Here is a 17,138-nt window from a genome sequence, read left to right on the forward strand (position 1 = left end):
AACTGCTGCTCTGCTCTGGCCTGAGCCTGGGAATCCGGAGACATCCCACTGCAGCAAGACAGGCCCCCAGAACCTTCACTGGCCCCAGTGTGTCCATGATCAGTGATGACTAAGTAATCCCTCTCACGAGGGTATCTTCATTTAGCAAATAGAGCTTTTTAAACTTAAGCCGGGACTCCAAACTGCCATCTCCTTAGGGCAACCGTATAGATGCATGAGCCATTTTCAATATTTCAAGAAGTCCCTCTAAAAATAGGCAGTTACCCTGACATAGCTGAAAAGACCTACTATTATCAATGTTTCAGTGATTTAGGTTGGAATTACATCACCTCAGGAATACTGGTTATTTTTACCTGCTTAGAAACTCTAATGGGCAATTCTTTATGCCTCAGTACATTGAAATGGGAAATTTAAAAAGGACCTGTTTCACAGTGAAAAGCTCACCCAAATTTAAACTTCATAGGAGAAAATAACAAAAATTTCCCTTAGAGATGAAATGTGTGGGACTTAGCTAAAAGAACACAGCACTAATCATGGACTATCAGGCCCAAGACAACACACCTTGGGAGAAGGACACTGTGGGGGACATCTGAGTGCCTGCCTCACCTATGCACGGAATACAGTCCTTCCAGAGTCCTGTGGAGTGAACGTGGTCGCATCTACCATTATGTGTTCCTAGACCCTGGCCAGAGGGATCCACGGGACTCATGCATCTGTAAGATCTTGGGCAACCTAGACCCGTGTGGACCAGAATAGATAGGCCGATCATATTTCTCTTAGAAATCTGGAGTCAGGAAACTGAAAGACAGAGGCAGTTTCCAGTAGAAGCAGAAGTTAGGAGGCTATGTGGAAAGTGGCCCCATTACAGGAGGCATTGGGGTAGGAGCAGCCAGCTGCAGAGCAGGCTGAAGTTTCGTGGGAATGGGAATGCACAGTGGGCCTGAAATTAAGTCTGCAGAGAGGAGAATGGAGCAACACACAGAGGAGGAAACACACATGAAGTATGGCTATGGGGGACCTAGGGACTAGTTCCAGTTTCACGTAGACTCAAATGAGCCACACAGTTCCTGTCTTGGGTTCCTGACATTCCCAGAGTGTTCTTAGAACAAATCCCACTTTGCTTGAGCTAACTTAAGTGGGTCTCTTTTCAGCACACAAACAGGCCTGATTAAATTGGACCATTCAGTTTTGGGGGAACCCCCTCAAATATCACATCATAGAGCTATGATTTCTGGAAGAGAAAAGTCATGGCACAGACTGACCTGAAATCTATAGAAATGTGAAAAGACATGCATTTCATGCCAGAAGGAATAGAGAAAGCACCAGGAGAAACAGACATTGCATTTCCTAGAAAATGCCACATGAAGTTCTAGAGAAAGGCCCTCAGGGCTATGGTCCTACACACCCTCCCACCCCAAGGGTGATGCTAAGCCAAGGGTGAATAAACGCCTTCCTGTTGGCCAGATTCTTTTGCAGGATGTCACTCTGTATCTGTCTCCCTCTACTCCGCTGGCCATACACCCCAGTTTACCTTTCCTTGCCTTGGCAACCTCCTCTGCTCCCTGGTGCATGCTTCCCCACATTTTGGCTGTGATCTTGCCCACGTGGCTTGCATGTGATTCCCAATAACACAAGGGTGAAATGACAGCCTGTGAGTCCTAAGTTCAGGTCTTTGGGAGCCCTGCTGATTGTGACCTCTGCCCTGCCAGGAGAGGAACATGCTCATGCCAGCTGGTTGGTTCCAACAGGATGAACACCATGTGCAGGCACCTAAACCCAAGCCCAACGTTGGCCTGGAGCCAAGACCAACAGAACCCACATGCAACTGGCAGAGCAGCACCAGCCCCACTGCACACACAGGAAAAAGAAATCTCACTGTGGCCTGCTGCTTGTCACACAGCACTTTTTTGGAAGTGGCTAAATGATACAGTTCCTTTAAAAATAAATTAGATTAGATGTTCCTAATGGAAGATTCGAGAAAGAGGTGTCCTAGTTTGTGCAACGGCAACCCAATGAGCCGAAGGAGTACTGCCCATGGTGGCAGCAATAGAACCCCTAAGAGGACTATAACTTTGGGGTGGAGGAGGTGGTTCAAGGTCAAGTTGCTGATTCCCTATGAGAGGACTCCCCTCCTAAACAACCTTGTAGAATTTAGTTTTATTTTATCAAGTAAAAGTTGTAAGCTTCCTCAATGCCTCAGACACTCCAGGTTGGTTCTGGCAGATTCTTAGCTGTCATCAAACCTCACTGGTTCCTTCTTTCACAGTGCTGCACTCAGGGCCAAGTCCATCACTGACAGTCAACCACAACCCCCAACCCTCTTGCAATTACCTGTGACCATGTGGCTGACGTCTACCCAAAGGAACATGAGCAGAAGAGGTCAGAACTACATTGGAACTGGTATAGTAAGACAGTGGGCATGCCTCCTCCTCCTTCCCTGTCCTGCCAGCTGCCACCCAGGCCTTGCAGACAGGGACAGTGCTGTAGGACAGAGGCAATCACGTGTGGTTCAACGGACCAGCTTCTTGTATCCATCCACAGTGAGCCGAGGGCTTGTGCCAGACCATGAATCAGCAGACCATTGCTTCGTTCACTTGACAGTTTTTTCCCAGGGCATGACGTTCTCTGTGAAGGAAGCGGTGCATCCATTTGCATTCTGACACACTCTTCTAAGCTCCCTGCGGGCTAATCCTTTGGGCAGTACTGCTCTGGGGAATGGCAGAGGCACAGGATGGCATGGATTTGGGCTCCTGAATATCCATGAGGAACAGAAGGGCCTGCCAACCTGATATCTGCCCTGGACAGAAGAAAAAAAAAAAAAAAAAAAAAGCTAGGGGCAGGGGACCAACTTCTCTCTCAGATGGGTCCTTGCAGTGAGATCCGTTTCTCACAGCAGTTAAATTTCCCCTAACCAAGACAGTATAATTGATCGCCTCTACCTGGCATACTTCGATGAGGACTTTAAAAGGCATTGTGAAAGGCATCCAAGCAGGATCTGTTGGAGCTCATTCATACCAGCTGAATCAAGTATGCAATGGTTTCATTCTATGACAACAAATCATTGTCTTCTCTGGCTAGGGAATTGGGCTCACCTCCACTGATCTATTGATTCCCTTCTCTGTGCCTAGGACTGGGCTGGGCACTGTGAGTGCATACTGAACAACACTGATGCATCCTCTTAGAGGATGTCAAAATAAGTCACATGGCCCAGCCTTAGCCTGCTGGCAGAAAGCCTGTGGGCTGGGGATATTGAGAGCAAGAACTAAGGTGAATGGAGGGGCCCAGATACATCCTGCACTGCCCATGTGCATGCGCATGCACGCACGCACACACACGTGTGTGTCGCCTGCATGAGCAGAAAAGTGCTTTCTGTAGAACTATTCCTATAATTGAGTATTTCCACAGTGGGTTTCCCTTAGTTTCATAAGGAGGAAACATCATTTAGAAGATTCTAAAATGTTCTTGGTTGAACTAAGTGGGAAGGACTTTTTTTTCTACAAGTTAATGTGGAGAGAAAAGAGTTCAGTGTTCCTTTGAAGACTCGGGTTGTATTAGGCATTAGGCCTAAGCACACCTTAGATGAGCTGTTCATTCATCAAATACTTGTTGAGCACCACTGTGATCCAGGCACTCTGTGGGCATGCAGAGGAGCAAGCCCAAGTCCCTGTGTTCAAGCAAGCTCATCCAGTGGGAGGCAGCGAGCTGTGGATGATCAGTCACCTGTCAGTGCAACATCTGCTCACAGAGGAGCTGGAGACTCAGTGCAGAGGCTGGGAACCCAATAGAGATGGAATCTAAGCCAACTGTACTCTTTCCTTTTGATTTTCACTTGGATCACTCCCTGGGGTAGTATTATTGTATTTCTTTGGCTACTAATAAGGCTTGTAAAATGATCATTTTCCCCCTTAGAGCCAGACACATGCATGGAGAAACGTGTTTTAATATTCAGTCATTCAATGCGTTGTGTGTGCTCTCCTCAGAAAGGCACAAATGTATTCAATCAACACTCAGACCAAAATGTACATTTTCAGCTTCATCCGTGTCAACACCTTGTGGATAGGGAATTCTAAAGACCCACCAGGGAGGCAATTCTCCAGCCCTTGGTGAGGACTAGACCTCACCTATTACAAGCACAACCACAGGACCAGCTCTGGCGGCCAAAATGTGGGCAACAGCATCCTACCAGCTTCTATTTATTGTCCCATTGCTATGGCGCGAGTCCGCTTAACAGTCATGGCATTTAAATGTTCAGGAATGGGGCGGGTGAACAGTCTTTAGAGACCTGAGAACTGGAAGAGCAGGGGGAAAATGAGCAACTCTAGAGAGCTGGGCATGCGGCAGTGACCGTTGAGGGGCAGTTTGAGCTTTCCCGTAGGCGCAGCCTGGGGAAATCAGCAGAAGAGCAGTTTCCTTCTCTATTACATGGAAGAAATGTGCTGTGAAAGGGACCATGTGTTAGTCGAACTAGCGTTCTCTCTGTTCACAAAGCGGGTCTTCCGCTCCATTCTCCATCTCGCGGCAGGAGTGGGCAGGTGCGCCTGGGAAAACCGTGGTGGAGGAAGACACCGATGCTAGGGGCGGGGCGGGGCGGAGCGGAGATCCGCGGGAGGGAGGCCAGCCCGGAGGTCTCTGGCTGGGACCTCCAGGAGGTTGTCCCTGGCAGGGAAAGGTCTGGAACATCAGAGTACTCTGCAATCACCGTTCCAACACCCTCAGCAAAGCCCACTCACAAAACGTCCATCCTCCGAGGTCTCCCTTTCTACCCACTGAGATCAGGCCGCCGGTCGCTGCTCTCTCCCTTGCTGGATGCGAGCGCAGCAAAAGCGGGAGACAGGTGAGGCCAGAGAGCGAGGAGTTCACTAAATTGTGTTGGCGCGAAGGCGTCGAGGATGCGTGGATCTAATCCGAAGTGGGGAAGGCGGGCGCGACTACTAGGGGAAGGGAGAGGGGGCACTGTACACTCAGCCTCTTCCTCACTCGCGGGGAGATGGATGATTTCCCGGGCCAGGAGTCCGGGCGCCCCGGCTCGCTATAGGGAGACGTCAGAGCGCTCTGGTCCGTGGTGGAAGAGCCCCCCAGCCCCCCCGCCCCGCTTCCATATAAAGTCGGGGCCCTAGTGGAGACTGCAGCAGTGGCGCGGGCGGCGGTGGCGGAGCTCCTCCGAGGTCCAGTCCTCCAGTCTCTGCTCCGCGCGGGGAGCGCACTCTACGCCCAACCTCGCCCAGCCTCGCGGCAGCAATACAAGGGCTTCCCGCCAGCATCATGCGCGGCCCCGAGCTCCCACTGGTCCTGTTGGCGCTGGTCCTCTGCCAGGCGCCCCTGGGGCCAGCAGCCCCGGCGCCGGTGGGCGGAGGGACAGTGCTGGCCAAGATGTACCCGCGCGGCAATCACTGGGCGGTGGGTGAGTGTCCTGGCCGCAAGAGCCGTGCGCTCTTGTCCCCGGAGGGATCAGCCAGCCGGAGGGGACTTGTCTCCGCATCTCAGCGTTTTTGCTGCCGGGCTGTGGGTCTTGGGTTTGCTCCGACCTTTCTACTGAAACACCTACCCGATCTCCCAAATTCCAGCCCACTTTTCCCGTCCCGGGAAGACTGGGTCTTTAACCGCAGACTGGTCCCTGAATCCTTTCCCGCTTGCTCTGCGTGGGTGCGCACCGCTTCTTCCTTAGGGCGCTGGAGCCAGCGTGCAGCTCTCCAAATATCCCAGCCCTACGCTCAGCTTATCTTTCCTCCACATATCCAACACTTCCCTTTTTCCTCCTAATCTCCACCCGGTCTGGCATGGGTCTCTCCTTGAACGACTTTGGGGATCGAGGTCTCCGGATCGCGTCTCTGAGTCCTGCCTGGTAACCAGGCGGCCTCGACTCTCGCCGGCTTGGGCAGGAGTCCCCGCTGCGAGGTTGCGCCCCGCAAAGCCACAGGTGTGGGGACCAGGGGCGCAGCGCTCCTGCCCTGGGTTTCAAATCTGCTCAGCTAGCAGTGCCTGAATTTCTACTGTCTGTGGCTCGCCTGAGTTGTCTCAGTCCTGCTCTTTCCTTGACAGATACTATTTCCCCGGTCCTTTCGCCCACCCTCTCTCTTTCCAGTCCACGGGCTCCGCCCTACAGGAATCCCGCCAGCTCTCAGTGTGCACCCTGGCCTTTTTCGCTCCTAGAGCCCTTGCTCTTTCTCAGTCTCTCTAAACGCACGATTTCGCCCTCTACCTTAGCTTCTTTCACATTTCCTCCGCCAACATCCTGCTCTCCGGACACAGACTGGGTGATTCCCTTGTCCCGGTTCCTGGAACCACGGCGGAAGAGACTGCCTTCGTGGCTGGCGGAGCCGGTCGGGAGAGCGCCTGCCGGGTCGGGGGTCTGCCGAGGGCACACCCGCAACAACTGGTAGTGGGCAGCCGCCCCGCAGTTCGCGATCTCCTATCACCCGTGGGCCCTTGGGCCTCGCTAAGCATAACCTCCCAAACTCCCCCCGCCCCCCATCGCAGCCTACTGCTCCAACCTCAATCTGGGAGCTGGCCCATCTCTAAAGAGATGTGAGTGTGCGTGTGTGTGTGTGTGTGTGTGTGTGTGTGTGTGTGTGAAAGAGAGAGAGAGAAAGAGAGAGAGAGAGAGAGAGAGAGAGAGAGAGAGAGAGAGAGAGAGAGAGAGAGAGAGGAGAGAACGCACAAAGGGGGAGGTGCACTATTTTCTTAGTCAACTACTTAGGACCGGAAACAGCGTGTTGGAAAAGTACTTGCTATTTCAAATATGAATCTTCTTCCAAGAGGAGGAGGAGGAATTTGGGGGTAGGGGTGAGGCTGGAACTGGCTTCCTGGGTCTCTGTGTTGCCAGTGGTTTTGTCAGAGTGAGAGCAGCGAGTTGCCACAGAGCAATTTTGGTCGTTGCTATTAGTATCATCCTGTTTCCAGGGTTGAGAGGATTTGTGATCTCCGCGGACCTGGAGGAAACCAGGAGCCTGATGTTAAAGGAGTGATTGGCCTGGGTGAGAGTGAGAAACCCTGTCCAGAATAAAGGCCACTAAGAAGGGTAAAAGAACTCAAACTTAGAATTGGTAATTCTTAACAAGGGTTTCTGGGAGCCTAAATCAAGTGGCTGTTGTCTGATCTAGCCGCCAGTCAGGAGGAGGAAAAGTGGAGTGAGCCTTCCCGATTTCCATCTGTATTTATTCCTCATCTGTATTTTTATACTAAAAGGGCCTTCCGTGAGGTAAGCCCTGAGGGCCAAAAGTAGGCCAACATTTCTGGTGCAAGCTAGGCCCACCCCGTTTTGCTATAGTTCTGGAGCATGTCTGTCCCCAGGTACTTAGTGTGTCTGCATTTATTCATCATTTGTAGTGGTAACCCAAAAGTACACAGACCAGCAGCAACCCCAAAGGCCACTTCAAAATTTATTCTCAAATGCACCCTTCTCCTTTTCCCCAGGGTGTGAGGAAGAGCCAGGAAAGAGCGCGGTCAAGAAGAGTATAACATTTCAGCCAAAAATTATCTTGTGCATTTTAAAAGTTTGTTGTGGGTACACATACCAATATTGGAATAAGAACATTGGCAGGGACAAATGATGTTAAGTTTCCAGTTTAGCTTTCAATTATCTCCAAACATTGTCAATCCTCTCCAATCACAAAGACATGCAGTTTAGTTGTAATTAGTGCAAAACTAAGGACATGCGTTGCTGTCCACAAGGAAGCTATCAGCATGCATTTGCAGGCCTGTTAACTGAATTGCTCCTTCCAGTTGAGAAAAGCATGGTGCAGCCATGGAAAAGGAGCTAACAGCTGGAAATGTAGCACATTCCTCTGTGGCTTGATGTCCACATTTCTGCAATGAAAATACGTGTCAACCTAACTCTGGCAACTATTCTCAATGCTTCCATAAAATGTTCCTAGTGGTGGCTCTTTGATGTGATGTTTGTCCCAGAAGGTTGACTTGGGAAGCACCACTATCCAGCTGCAGAGTGGCTTGAAGCACCACTATCCAGCTGCAGTGCTGGCTCAGAAACTGTGAAATTTAAAGTGTGGCTCCAGGGATGGGGGAACTGTAGCTCAATGGTAAGGTACTTGCTTAGTATGCACAAGGGCCAGGATTCAATCCCCAGCCACAGAAAAACAAAAACAAAAACAAAAACAAAAAATAAAAACTCCAGAAAAAACTAGTTCTTAGAAGTACTCAACCCTTTAATCTGTATCTTGATGTATATTTTCTTCACTTAGGATAATTTTCAAATTTTGACTTCAAGGAAATTCAAACCTGCCCATCAGTGGTATTTTAAAATGATTAAAAAGAAGCAACAGAAGCTTTCCACCACCAACTCTCTCTGACCAAGGCTTTATTTTGCAAATGCTGTCTTTTGTCTATGCTGAGATCTCCATTATTTTGATATGGACATGTGACAGATGATGATGGGAGGAGAGGTAGAAGTGGGCATATCATCCATGTTGCCATGGAGACAATGATTTGGTTGACAGTAGCCAGCGCCAAAGTGAAATAGGACCCAGGAAATGAGTGCTTCTCTGGGGTGTTACAGATAACGTGCTTTCCTTAATAACCAGCTTGTAGATCTAGCAATGGGGAGTTGAACATCACACACCCACCACGCATGAAATTCAGCCTAGCGTCACAAGGATCTGTGTTAAATTGATCACAGAATGGGTGATGACTTTATCCTCCCATTATAGAAAGTTCACAAAATTATTTCACCATGACAAAAATAAAGTTCTTATTTGTAAAAAAAAAAATATCTCCATCACTCCTCTGTTTCATCGTCAATAACTCCTTTCTCATTTCCAGCATCCTGACTAGATGATAGGCAATTAGGGAGGGCAAGAGTGCCTGAGGTCATTACTGGGAGCATCAGGGTTCCAATCCTGCCTCCCAATCATCATGATTCAATTTCCTCCACATAAATGAAGCTGATGCATCAGAACTTCCTGGGAAGTTGTGCAACATAATCACTGTTATAGCCGAGTGCAAGGTTATTTAGTGGATGGATATCCAGGCACCAGGTTGACCACGCAGATAAGCAAAGAGCTAAGCATTCAGGATTCCAGTGCTTCAGTTGGGAAATTGATCTCAATAGGGTCTTAAAATCATGTGAAGTCTCATGTTGTAAGTGACTTAGCAAGGATTACACTGAAAATCTCATTCGAAGTCTCCCTAATACTGAATTAATTTTTCTCATTTACATAATGAGCCATGATTAATATACAGTCCCTATTCCTTTTTATAACTTTAGAAGGCCTTTCGAAGACCTTAACCTTTTATCCAGCCCCTGGAATGATGCGCTGCTTCCTTGTAGTTTTAGGAAGTTAAAAGACACTTTGAAACAATGTAATGGACTTTGGACTCTGAGCTGACCTTAATCCTAGGGACCTTTGCTTATGTCTGTGTGACCTCTGATAAGTCTCATTTTCACCAAACCTATTACAGTAAAACCTATTATGGTATGAATTGAATGAAAAAAATCCCCATTTAAACATCCTGGAACCTGTCAACTGGAGTATCTATGACAGTGATGAAGTTATGATGAGGCTTCTTTGTTGGTGGAGAGTGTTCTGGAGGGGACCTCTTATAAGTGACTGAAGGTCTTTCAAATATTCTTTCTGACATTTGTCTTGTATATTTCTAGTGCCAGTCTATGTGGGGACCACAAGAACTTTATCCAGTATATGCTTTAAATTTAAAAAAACACAACACTTTGATTCACGTTAGAAATTTCAGAGTTAAAGGTCTAATTTCAGAGAGATGGGGCAGGAGAAAGTAGAAGTAAATAAGACAATATAGGTGTGTAGCTTAAGCAATGGGTTAGTGTTAAGAACACAGATGGTGAATTCCCCATCTGACTCTGTTATCTTCACAAATGTGAAAGTCCCTGTTTTCAGGGCTTTGACCTCCTTAACAGCAGCTTTATTTGTACAGCAGGTGTATATCCCTGAGGTCTCTGAGAGACACTCACTGACCCTTTCAGACACCCAAGAGAAACCCCTGCATTTATGTGACTGCCAAGTGTTAGTCAGAATTTGCTTTCAACTTGTTTTCATTACACACTTCACTAATCATTTCCAGGTGAAGTTTCCTAGACTCAATCTCAGCTAAAATTTTCAGAAAGTTTAAATGAAAAATTCCTTTGGTACATTTGTATTAAAGATAAGAAGAAAGCCTCACTTTTCTTTTTTCTTTTCTTTTTTTTTAATCACACAAAGAAACACACCAAGACTTTCATTTTCAGCAGCAATTCAGAATTGGCGGAGGAAGATGTTTAAAGCCCATCTTTCAATTGGGAATAGAATTTGGCGCACACAGAATTGATGATAGAATTTGAGATTTGGAAGGTTCCTTAGATTTAATCTAGCTCACCCTATTAATTTTATAGTTGAGAAAATTGAAGACCAGGATGTTAAACTACTTGGCTGAGGTCACCTGGCTAGTTAATAGAAATGATGGAACAAACCCAGGTGTTATGGCTTGGATGTGAGGTGTCCCCGCAGAAGCTCCTGTGTTAATGCAGGAAAATGTTCCGAGGTGAAACGATTGAATTATGAGAGTTGGAACCTCATCGGTCCATTCTCGTTTGGATGGACCAACTGGGTAGTAACTGTAGACTTATGGGGCGTGACTGGAGGACGTGGGTCACTGGGGTGTGCCCTGGAAGGGCGCATCTTCTCTCGTGTCCCTTCCTCTTCCCTTATTTCTACTTCTTGGCTTCCATTAGAGGAGCAATGTTCCTCTGCCAGTCCTTCTGCCATGATAGTCTGCCTCACCTTGGGCCCAGAACAGAGGACTTGACAGACCATGGACTAAACCTCTGAAATCATGAGCCAAAATAAACCTTGACCCTTCTAAGTTGTTCTTGTAAGGTATTTTGGTCACAGCAATGAAAACTGACTACCACGCCAGGGCTCCTGGGTTACAGTTCTGAATTCTCTTCACCTCGTTGCACGTTTTTAACGTCGAGCAATATCTGCCATTTGTATGAACCAACTCCTAATAGTACAATGCTACTTGCTCTGCATTTAGGAGGAAAGAGCACAGACACAACTGGTATCCTTTTAGCTTTCTCCTTCATTCATTCCCCTTGGTTAAACATGTGGCATCTTGGTTTGGTTTTGTTTTTGCAGGACACTTAATGGGGAAAAAGAGCACAGGAGAGTCCCCCTACTTGCCCCAGGAAGATGGTCTGAAGCAGCACCTGAGGGGGTATGTGCTGTGGGAAGAGGCTGCAAGGAATTTGCTGGGCCTCATACAGGCTGAGGGGGACAGAAGCCATCAGCCACCTCAACTCAAGCCCCTGGGCAATCGCCAAGCCACTTGGGATTCAAAGGAGAGCAGCGACTTTAAAGATGTAGGTGAGATGAACATACTTGAGAAGTGGGGTGAAAGGTGTTTGGGAAGAGTTGGAAAGAGGGGCAGCATAAAAGTCTTACCAGCCACCAGGCTCAGCCAACACCAAGACTCGCAGAGCAAATCAGTACAGGATTTCCATGCTGTCCTTTCTTTTGGCCATAGTAGATTACTTTTCCTGTTAACCCACCAAAAAGTTGTCGTTTCAAAACTTCACTTTAGGAGTTTTATTAGCAGTTGTGTTTATTTGAAGTTACTCATTGATGGCCCTACCAAGATATTTCAAAAGTGAGGCCATAGACTCTATTTGAGTACAACCCATGGGACTACAGATGTGTTTATTTTTGATGAGCCCCATGGAGGAAAGAGCCTATTCCTAGATGTTTTTTCAGAAGGCAGCCTTCTTGTTTGCATTCCTGTTTATATGCAGAGTGGTATTTCTTCTATTGGTTCCAAGATCATCTAGCTCAGGTTTCATCCTAATATTTCCAAAACTTGGTCAACTGATTTGTCCTGCATACGATTTTATAGAGGATGGGGGAAATAGCAATACCAAACTTTCAAGGTTTAGATACAAAGACGGTAAATAAAGTAGAGCATAAATTTTATGCAAAGAAACAAGGCAACTGAAAATGAGATGATGATGGCTAACTTTTATAAAGTTTCCATAAAATATACAAGAAAAGGTAAACATATTTGCAATAACAACAATAATGGCTGGTTTATTGAGTGGTCACTATAATCCAAGTACTGGGCTAAGCAGTTTACCTCCAGTTTTTCAACTTAATGCTCACAGCAGTGGTAGGAGGAAGATTCTATTAATCTCTCCATATGAGGGGAGGGGTCTGGGGGTGTAGCAGGGATTGAACCCAGGGCCTCACACATGCTAAGCACATGCTCTACGACTGAGCCCTTCCACTCAAGACGAGGAAGCAGACTAGTCACGTAGCTTTTCACTGGTGAAACTGGGCCAAGAGCCTGTGCTGGGTCCACCCCAGACGGTCTGTGTTGTGCAGGCCACGTTCCAGGTAATGGTCCTTATTGATCTTAGGTACACAGGATACAGGATGCAGCAGCAGGCCATGCTCCTCTCTGCTTCTGGCAATAAATAATATTGCTTTACACTCACGGAGCTTGGAGACCTCCCTGCCTCTCTCGTTCATGGTGCTTAGCTCTTTGATTGATGGCCCCTTTGCAGAGGCTCTGGCTGGCTTTGCCAAGCCTTAGACAGCCTCTCTGGAGGGAGATTTTTTGTTCCACTGCTCTTCCCTCTACTGGGGATTTTTCATGCTAAATGCAAACTAAAAGCTCATCTGTTGCAGGAAGCACCTAGAGAGAATGTCTTTAGCAGCTTTTGTTCAAAAAGAAAATCTGCATTAAATCAACCAATTCAGAGATAAGTACAAAGCCCTGAGGGAGTCTCTTGTCACATCTGTGTGATAGGTGTTAGGTGATCCGGCCCCCTCTTTGTTGAAGGATCACTTGCTAAGTGCTCTGAGAACTTGTGATTGGCTTCCCGGCCATACCTGGCCATGCCTTTTCTTGGTCAAATGCTTTGCCTTCTCCTTTGCTTGAAGAATAACAAAAATAACAGAATTAATTTCTACAAACATTGAAATGGACTTGCTTTCATAGTTGATTTGCAAAATACTACTACCCCAATACACCCACCAGTGTTAGACATCTATAGTGCTTCACTTGTTGAACCAAACAACAGTTCTAGTTCAAGTTGCTTTATTCCCTGAACTTGGCTCACATCTTTGAAATCTTTTGAAAAATTCAAATATTCAGAAAAATATTGAAAGCTTCCAAGACAGTTGTGAAAGAAAAGCTGCAAATAGGTCTCTGAGTGGCAGTATTACAGGATGCAGGGAGTGAGCAATAGTGGGGAGTGTCTGCTTAAAAAGGGACTTCTAACCAGGTGGGTGGTACATGCCTGTAATCCCCGCAGAGGCTGAGGCAGGAGGATTGTGAGTTCAAAGCCAGTCTCAGCAACTCAGACGCCCTAAGCAACTCAGCAAGACACTCTCTTAAAATAAAAAATAAAAAGGGGTGAGGACTGGGGATGTGGTTCAGTGGTTAAGCATCCCAGATTTAATCCCTGGCACTGAACAAAAAAAGGGACTTCTCCCGTTGTAAGTTGAAAAGGTAGTTTTTCCCTACTCAGGCCTTGCTCTGTGTTTTTATGCACTGCTTTTATTTTTACACGTTTAGAAAACCCATTTTGTTCTACCTCAGGTTGAAAAATAGCAATTGCAGATAAGTCACATAGCTTTTCGCGGGTGAAACCAGGGCCAGAGCCTGTGTGCCAAGCTTTGGGTATATTTTCCAGAAATGTGAAAAACAAAACAGAGACCAAGAGAGTTTATCACTCCCCTTGCTTTGGAGCTTCTGCCTCAATGAAAGTATGTTGTTATGAAAACTGAAAACATCTCATAATTATCTTATTCAAAAAGAAGGGGTGCCGAGAGAATAGTTCTATTAGAAATCCATATATCTCGCAGTGCTGGAGAGAAGCTTAATAACTTAGCCAGAATTAGCAGCAGGAGCTTCAGAGGCTGAAGGACTCTGCTTAAAATTAAAAACTACCCACATATGCTCTCTTCTCCCACTGTAGTAATAAAACACCAAGTCTTGCTGCCAACTCTCCCAGAACTGTAGTTAGAAACTGAGAGCATTTCCTATGTTTTGATGACAAAGATATTTACTTAATTCAGGAAGATGTGTGGGAATGTACACTGACTCTGGACTACTAGATCATGGCAAACAGGCGCCAGCAAGAGTGGCCCATGATCTCCCAGGTTAACCTTGACCTTTTTCACCTTCTCTCTTGTCACGAACCTTTCAGTTCTCTTCTGAAGTAAGTGGAATTTTTGCCCCATGGTGTCTATAAAGCAAGACAGCATTCAGGGCCTAATCCCCAACCCTGGGTGTGGCTGCGGACGGTGCTGACTTCCGGTAATGGTGATGTTGTTAGTTAGCCTTGGGGTTTCTGTGATTGGGGCCCAGGTCATAGTTTTCTGCAGCTTTGGGTTTTTCTTTTTAAGACATGAAGAAGGGGCAGAGGGGATGGATTCCAGAAGCGGTTCTGGAAAGGAAGTAGGTGTGCAAGTTTGTCCTCACTTTTAAGGGACCCCTCTCACTGTCCCATCAAACCAGTATGAACAGTGAGAAGCTTTAATCTTTGCAATGCTGCAAAGGAGGCTGGGCCCACAGAGAAGGCAGCACACAATCAAGAGTAACTGACAGCCCTCTGACAGCCCTGGCCGTTCTATGAAGGAAGAACGAAGGCAGCTCCTTACCCAGCCGCCTCTGGCCGGGGACTCTGCATTGTGCCAACCCTCCCAGTCCAATGTTTTGAGCTATGGGGGTGTCTGTGCACCTCCCCCAATGTCTCTGACTCCTTCTGTGGCTAGCAGCTCACCTGGCAAGATGGATGGTCTCAACTCCAGCCGCCTGGCAGCCCATAGGCCCTTAGTGCCTGGGCTCGGGGAGGAAAGAAAAGCTAATTGGCCTGTGTGGGAATTGAACCCCAGCCCTGGGCTTATTAGCACTTGCTCACCATAGTGAGCCACGGGGCAGGTAACCATTGGCCTAAGAATAGCAGTGGTTCTTTATTAGGAACAAATGGCTCTTCTGGAAGCTGGGGATCTGAAATGCCAGAGAGCCTTGGGAAGAGTAATGAGCTCTAGCTTCTCATCTCATTGGGTAAAGGTTGCTATATGGGACCAAAGAAGCATTTTTAAATTCTAACTTCTCTTTCTTCAGTCTTGTTAAATCGAGCAGAAGCAGCAGCAAGCAAACACAGTAAATTTAGAGTGTTGGCAGAGACCCCGATTAGCTCCTCTTCCCGAGTTGCCCACACTACTACCACTTACCGGCTAGGTTTGTGCGTGCGCTATGGGGTAATGAGCTCTGCCAAAGTCAGCCAAGGAAGGATGAAAGCCCACGCCCCCCCACCCCACAGCTGCTACTCTAGAAGTAAATTCCTGGGGATTACACTTTCACTTCCAACACTGGTTAAAACGTGCCTGAGAAATCCCAGCAGGGGGCCAGGTAAGCAGATGCAACCAAAGACCCCCCCAAATGCAGGAATTCAAAAAGTGGGGGTCTATTTCTCTCTTGGGGGTATCCATGGTGCTCAAACACTGCGTGGTCAGAATCACCCCAAAGGCTCCCGCGGGCAGGTCGCTGCCTCTCCCGCGTTTCCAAACTAGGAAGGCTGGGCCTGACCTAAGGATTCGTCTTGTTTTCTGACTAGCTCCCCGTTAGCGCTGATGGTTTCTTGCCAGTGGATTCAACTTCAGCATCACTAATATGTCTGCTTAACTCTTTCTGCTATTTTTTAAGGCGGCAGACCCTCTGCTCCAGCTGCTCCAGGGGAAGGAAGGGACTCCCAGCTGAGGAACAGTGACCATGGCCTCAGAGGAGCAAAACAAAGCCCTTAAGAGACTGCCTTCCGCAACATCGCCTCTGCTGGATCAGCGCGATTTCCTTTGTGCAGAATACCTAACTATTCTTGTATCTTTCAACCTTGACTAAGTCCATGGTTTTCAAGCAGCATCTTCCGGTTCGAACTTGTTTGCTGTGAACAATTGTCCAAAATGAGTCTTCCAACGAAGCGCTTGCCATCTTGGCTCTTTGTCCATTAGGTCCAGGGCCCCGATCTGTCATTCACAATAAAAGCTTAAACACCAGTAAAAGCTTGTCTGAAGGGCGGGTTGTTCTTTTATTTCAAGTCCAAGTTAGAGGAGATGTGCTGAAGATGAACAGATAGCTTGATGGTGTGTTTGTGGGTTTGCTGACTCAGTTGGGCCCAATCGTTAGCTCTGGCTCTAAAGGCCACTTACTGAGGGCCTTGGAGTGACTAATGGCCTTTCCAGGACCTCACCAGTCTCTTTATCATGGCTATCGGATGGGCTAAGTTGAAGGTGGAGGCTGGCTGGCCCTCCTTGTCACTTAGTAATCCCCTTATCGTCAATCCTTACCACAACCAGGTAAGTTGATGATGTCATTGTTAATTTCTCCATGGTACTCCTATTAGCAGAGGATTATATCCTCATTTAATAGATGAGCCAACAGAGGACTAGAGAGGGCAGGTGACTTTCCCCAGGGCACACAGCAGATGGAACTTGGGATCCAAATGTCCATAGTCACAGATTTTCTGCAGCACCCATTGTTCAGCATGGTTAGCAAGTAGCACTCACTAATTTTTTGTTTGTTTGTTTTTCCTCAAAACTTCCTTGCCAATCTTGAAGGAGAAGTCAGCCCCCAGGTCAGATTTAGCCAGTTCCATGGCAAAAGACTAAGATGAATCTGAGAGCTTTCCTTGCCTTTGCCAAGATGGTGACCTGGCAGGTGGCTGGCTCCATTTTATCACGACATTTGCCCATCAACAGATTTCAAAGCCTCTTGACATACGTTTACTTTCTTCATTTGGGACCATCACATGTGAAAACTTAAAGAGGTTTATCTTGTTCTTGTTTGGATTGTCAAAGAACCACAAAGAGGTGACGTGTTCTTTCTAATTTCTTCTAGAATGATGTTGATTCAAAGCTTGCACAAAGCGAGACCCGGGGAAATAGGAAAAAGTGTCTTAGTGTCCTTCCAGCCTCCCCTCCCAGGCCCCGGCTCTCTGTCTTGGGGCCCTCCAGAGCCTCTGTTCCCAAGCGCTTGATCCTGGGTTTCGCCAACTGAAGCCCCATGCAGCACTTGACGGTGGGCACGCCGCTCAGGAGGACCTGCCCTCCAGCAGCGCTCTCTCAAAGGCGGAAGGCATCTTCCAGAACCAGGCTGAGCTTGCTGTAACCGCG

At 47.4% G+C, this 17,138-nt stretch overlaps 1 protein-coding gene across 2 annotated transcripts; it reads left to right on the forward strand.

Annotated features, from left to right (window-relative positions):
* Positions 1-5,206: 5,206 nt before the first annotated feature.
* Positions 5,207-15,978, forward strand: Grp (gastrin releasing peptide). 2 transcript variants are annotated; one of them, XM_047526966.1, is made up of 3 exons: positions 5,207-5,401; positions 11,103-11,330; positions 15,676-15,978. In XM_047526966.1, the coding sequence occupies exons 1-3, from the start codon at positions 5,263-5,265 to the stop codon at positions 15,771-15,773; spliced, it is 465 nt and encodes a 154-aa protein (XP_047382922.1). In that variant the 5' UTR covers positions 5,207-5,262; the 3' UTR covers positions 15,774-15,978. The 2 variants fall into 2 exon arrangements, with proteins under 2 accessions (XP_047382922.1, XP_047382923.1); XM_047526967.1 differs by having other exon boundaries at positions 11,103-11,326.
* The last annotated feature ends 1,160 nt before the right edge of the window (positions 15,979-17,138 follow it).

The sequence above is a fragment of the Sciurus carolinensis genome, chromosome 15 (assembly GCF_902686445.1).
Source record: "Sciurus carolinensis chromosome 15, mSciCar1.2, whole genome shotgun sequence".
Lineage (NCBI taxonomy): Eukaryota > Metazoa > Chordata > Mammalia > Rodentia > Sciuridae > Sciurus > Sciurus carolinensis.

What these genes read in the sequence shown, in the direction of transcription:
- Grp (XM_047526966.1), top strand. Translation starts at nt 5,263, where the DNA reads ATGCGCGGCCCCGAGCTCCCACTGGTCCTGTTGGCGCTGGTCCTCTGC. An exon ending in CGGCAATCACTGGGCGGTGG is followed by an intron (nt 5,402 to 11,102) that starts GTGAGTGTCCTG and finishes TTGTTTTTGCAG; the next exon opens with GACACTTAATGGGGAAAAAG. An exon ending in CAGCGACTTTAAAGATGTAG is followed by an intron (nt 11,331 to 15,675) that starts GTGAGATGAACA and finishes CTATTTTTTAAG; the next exon opens with GCGGCAGACCCTCTGCTCCA.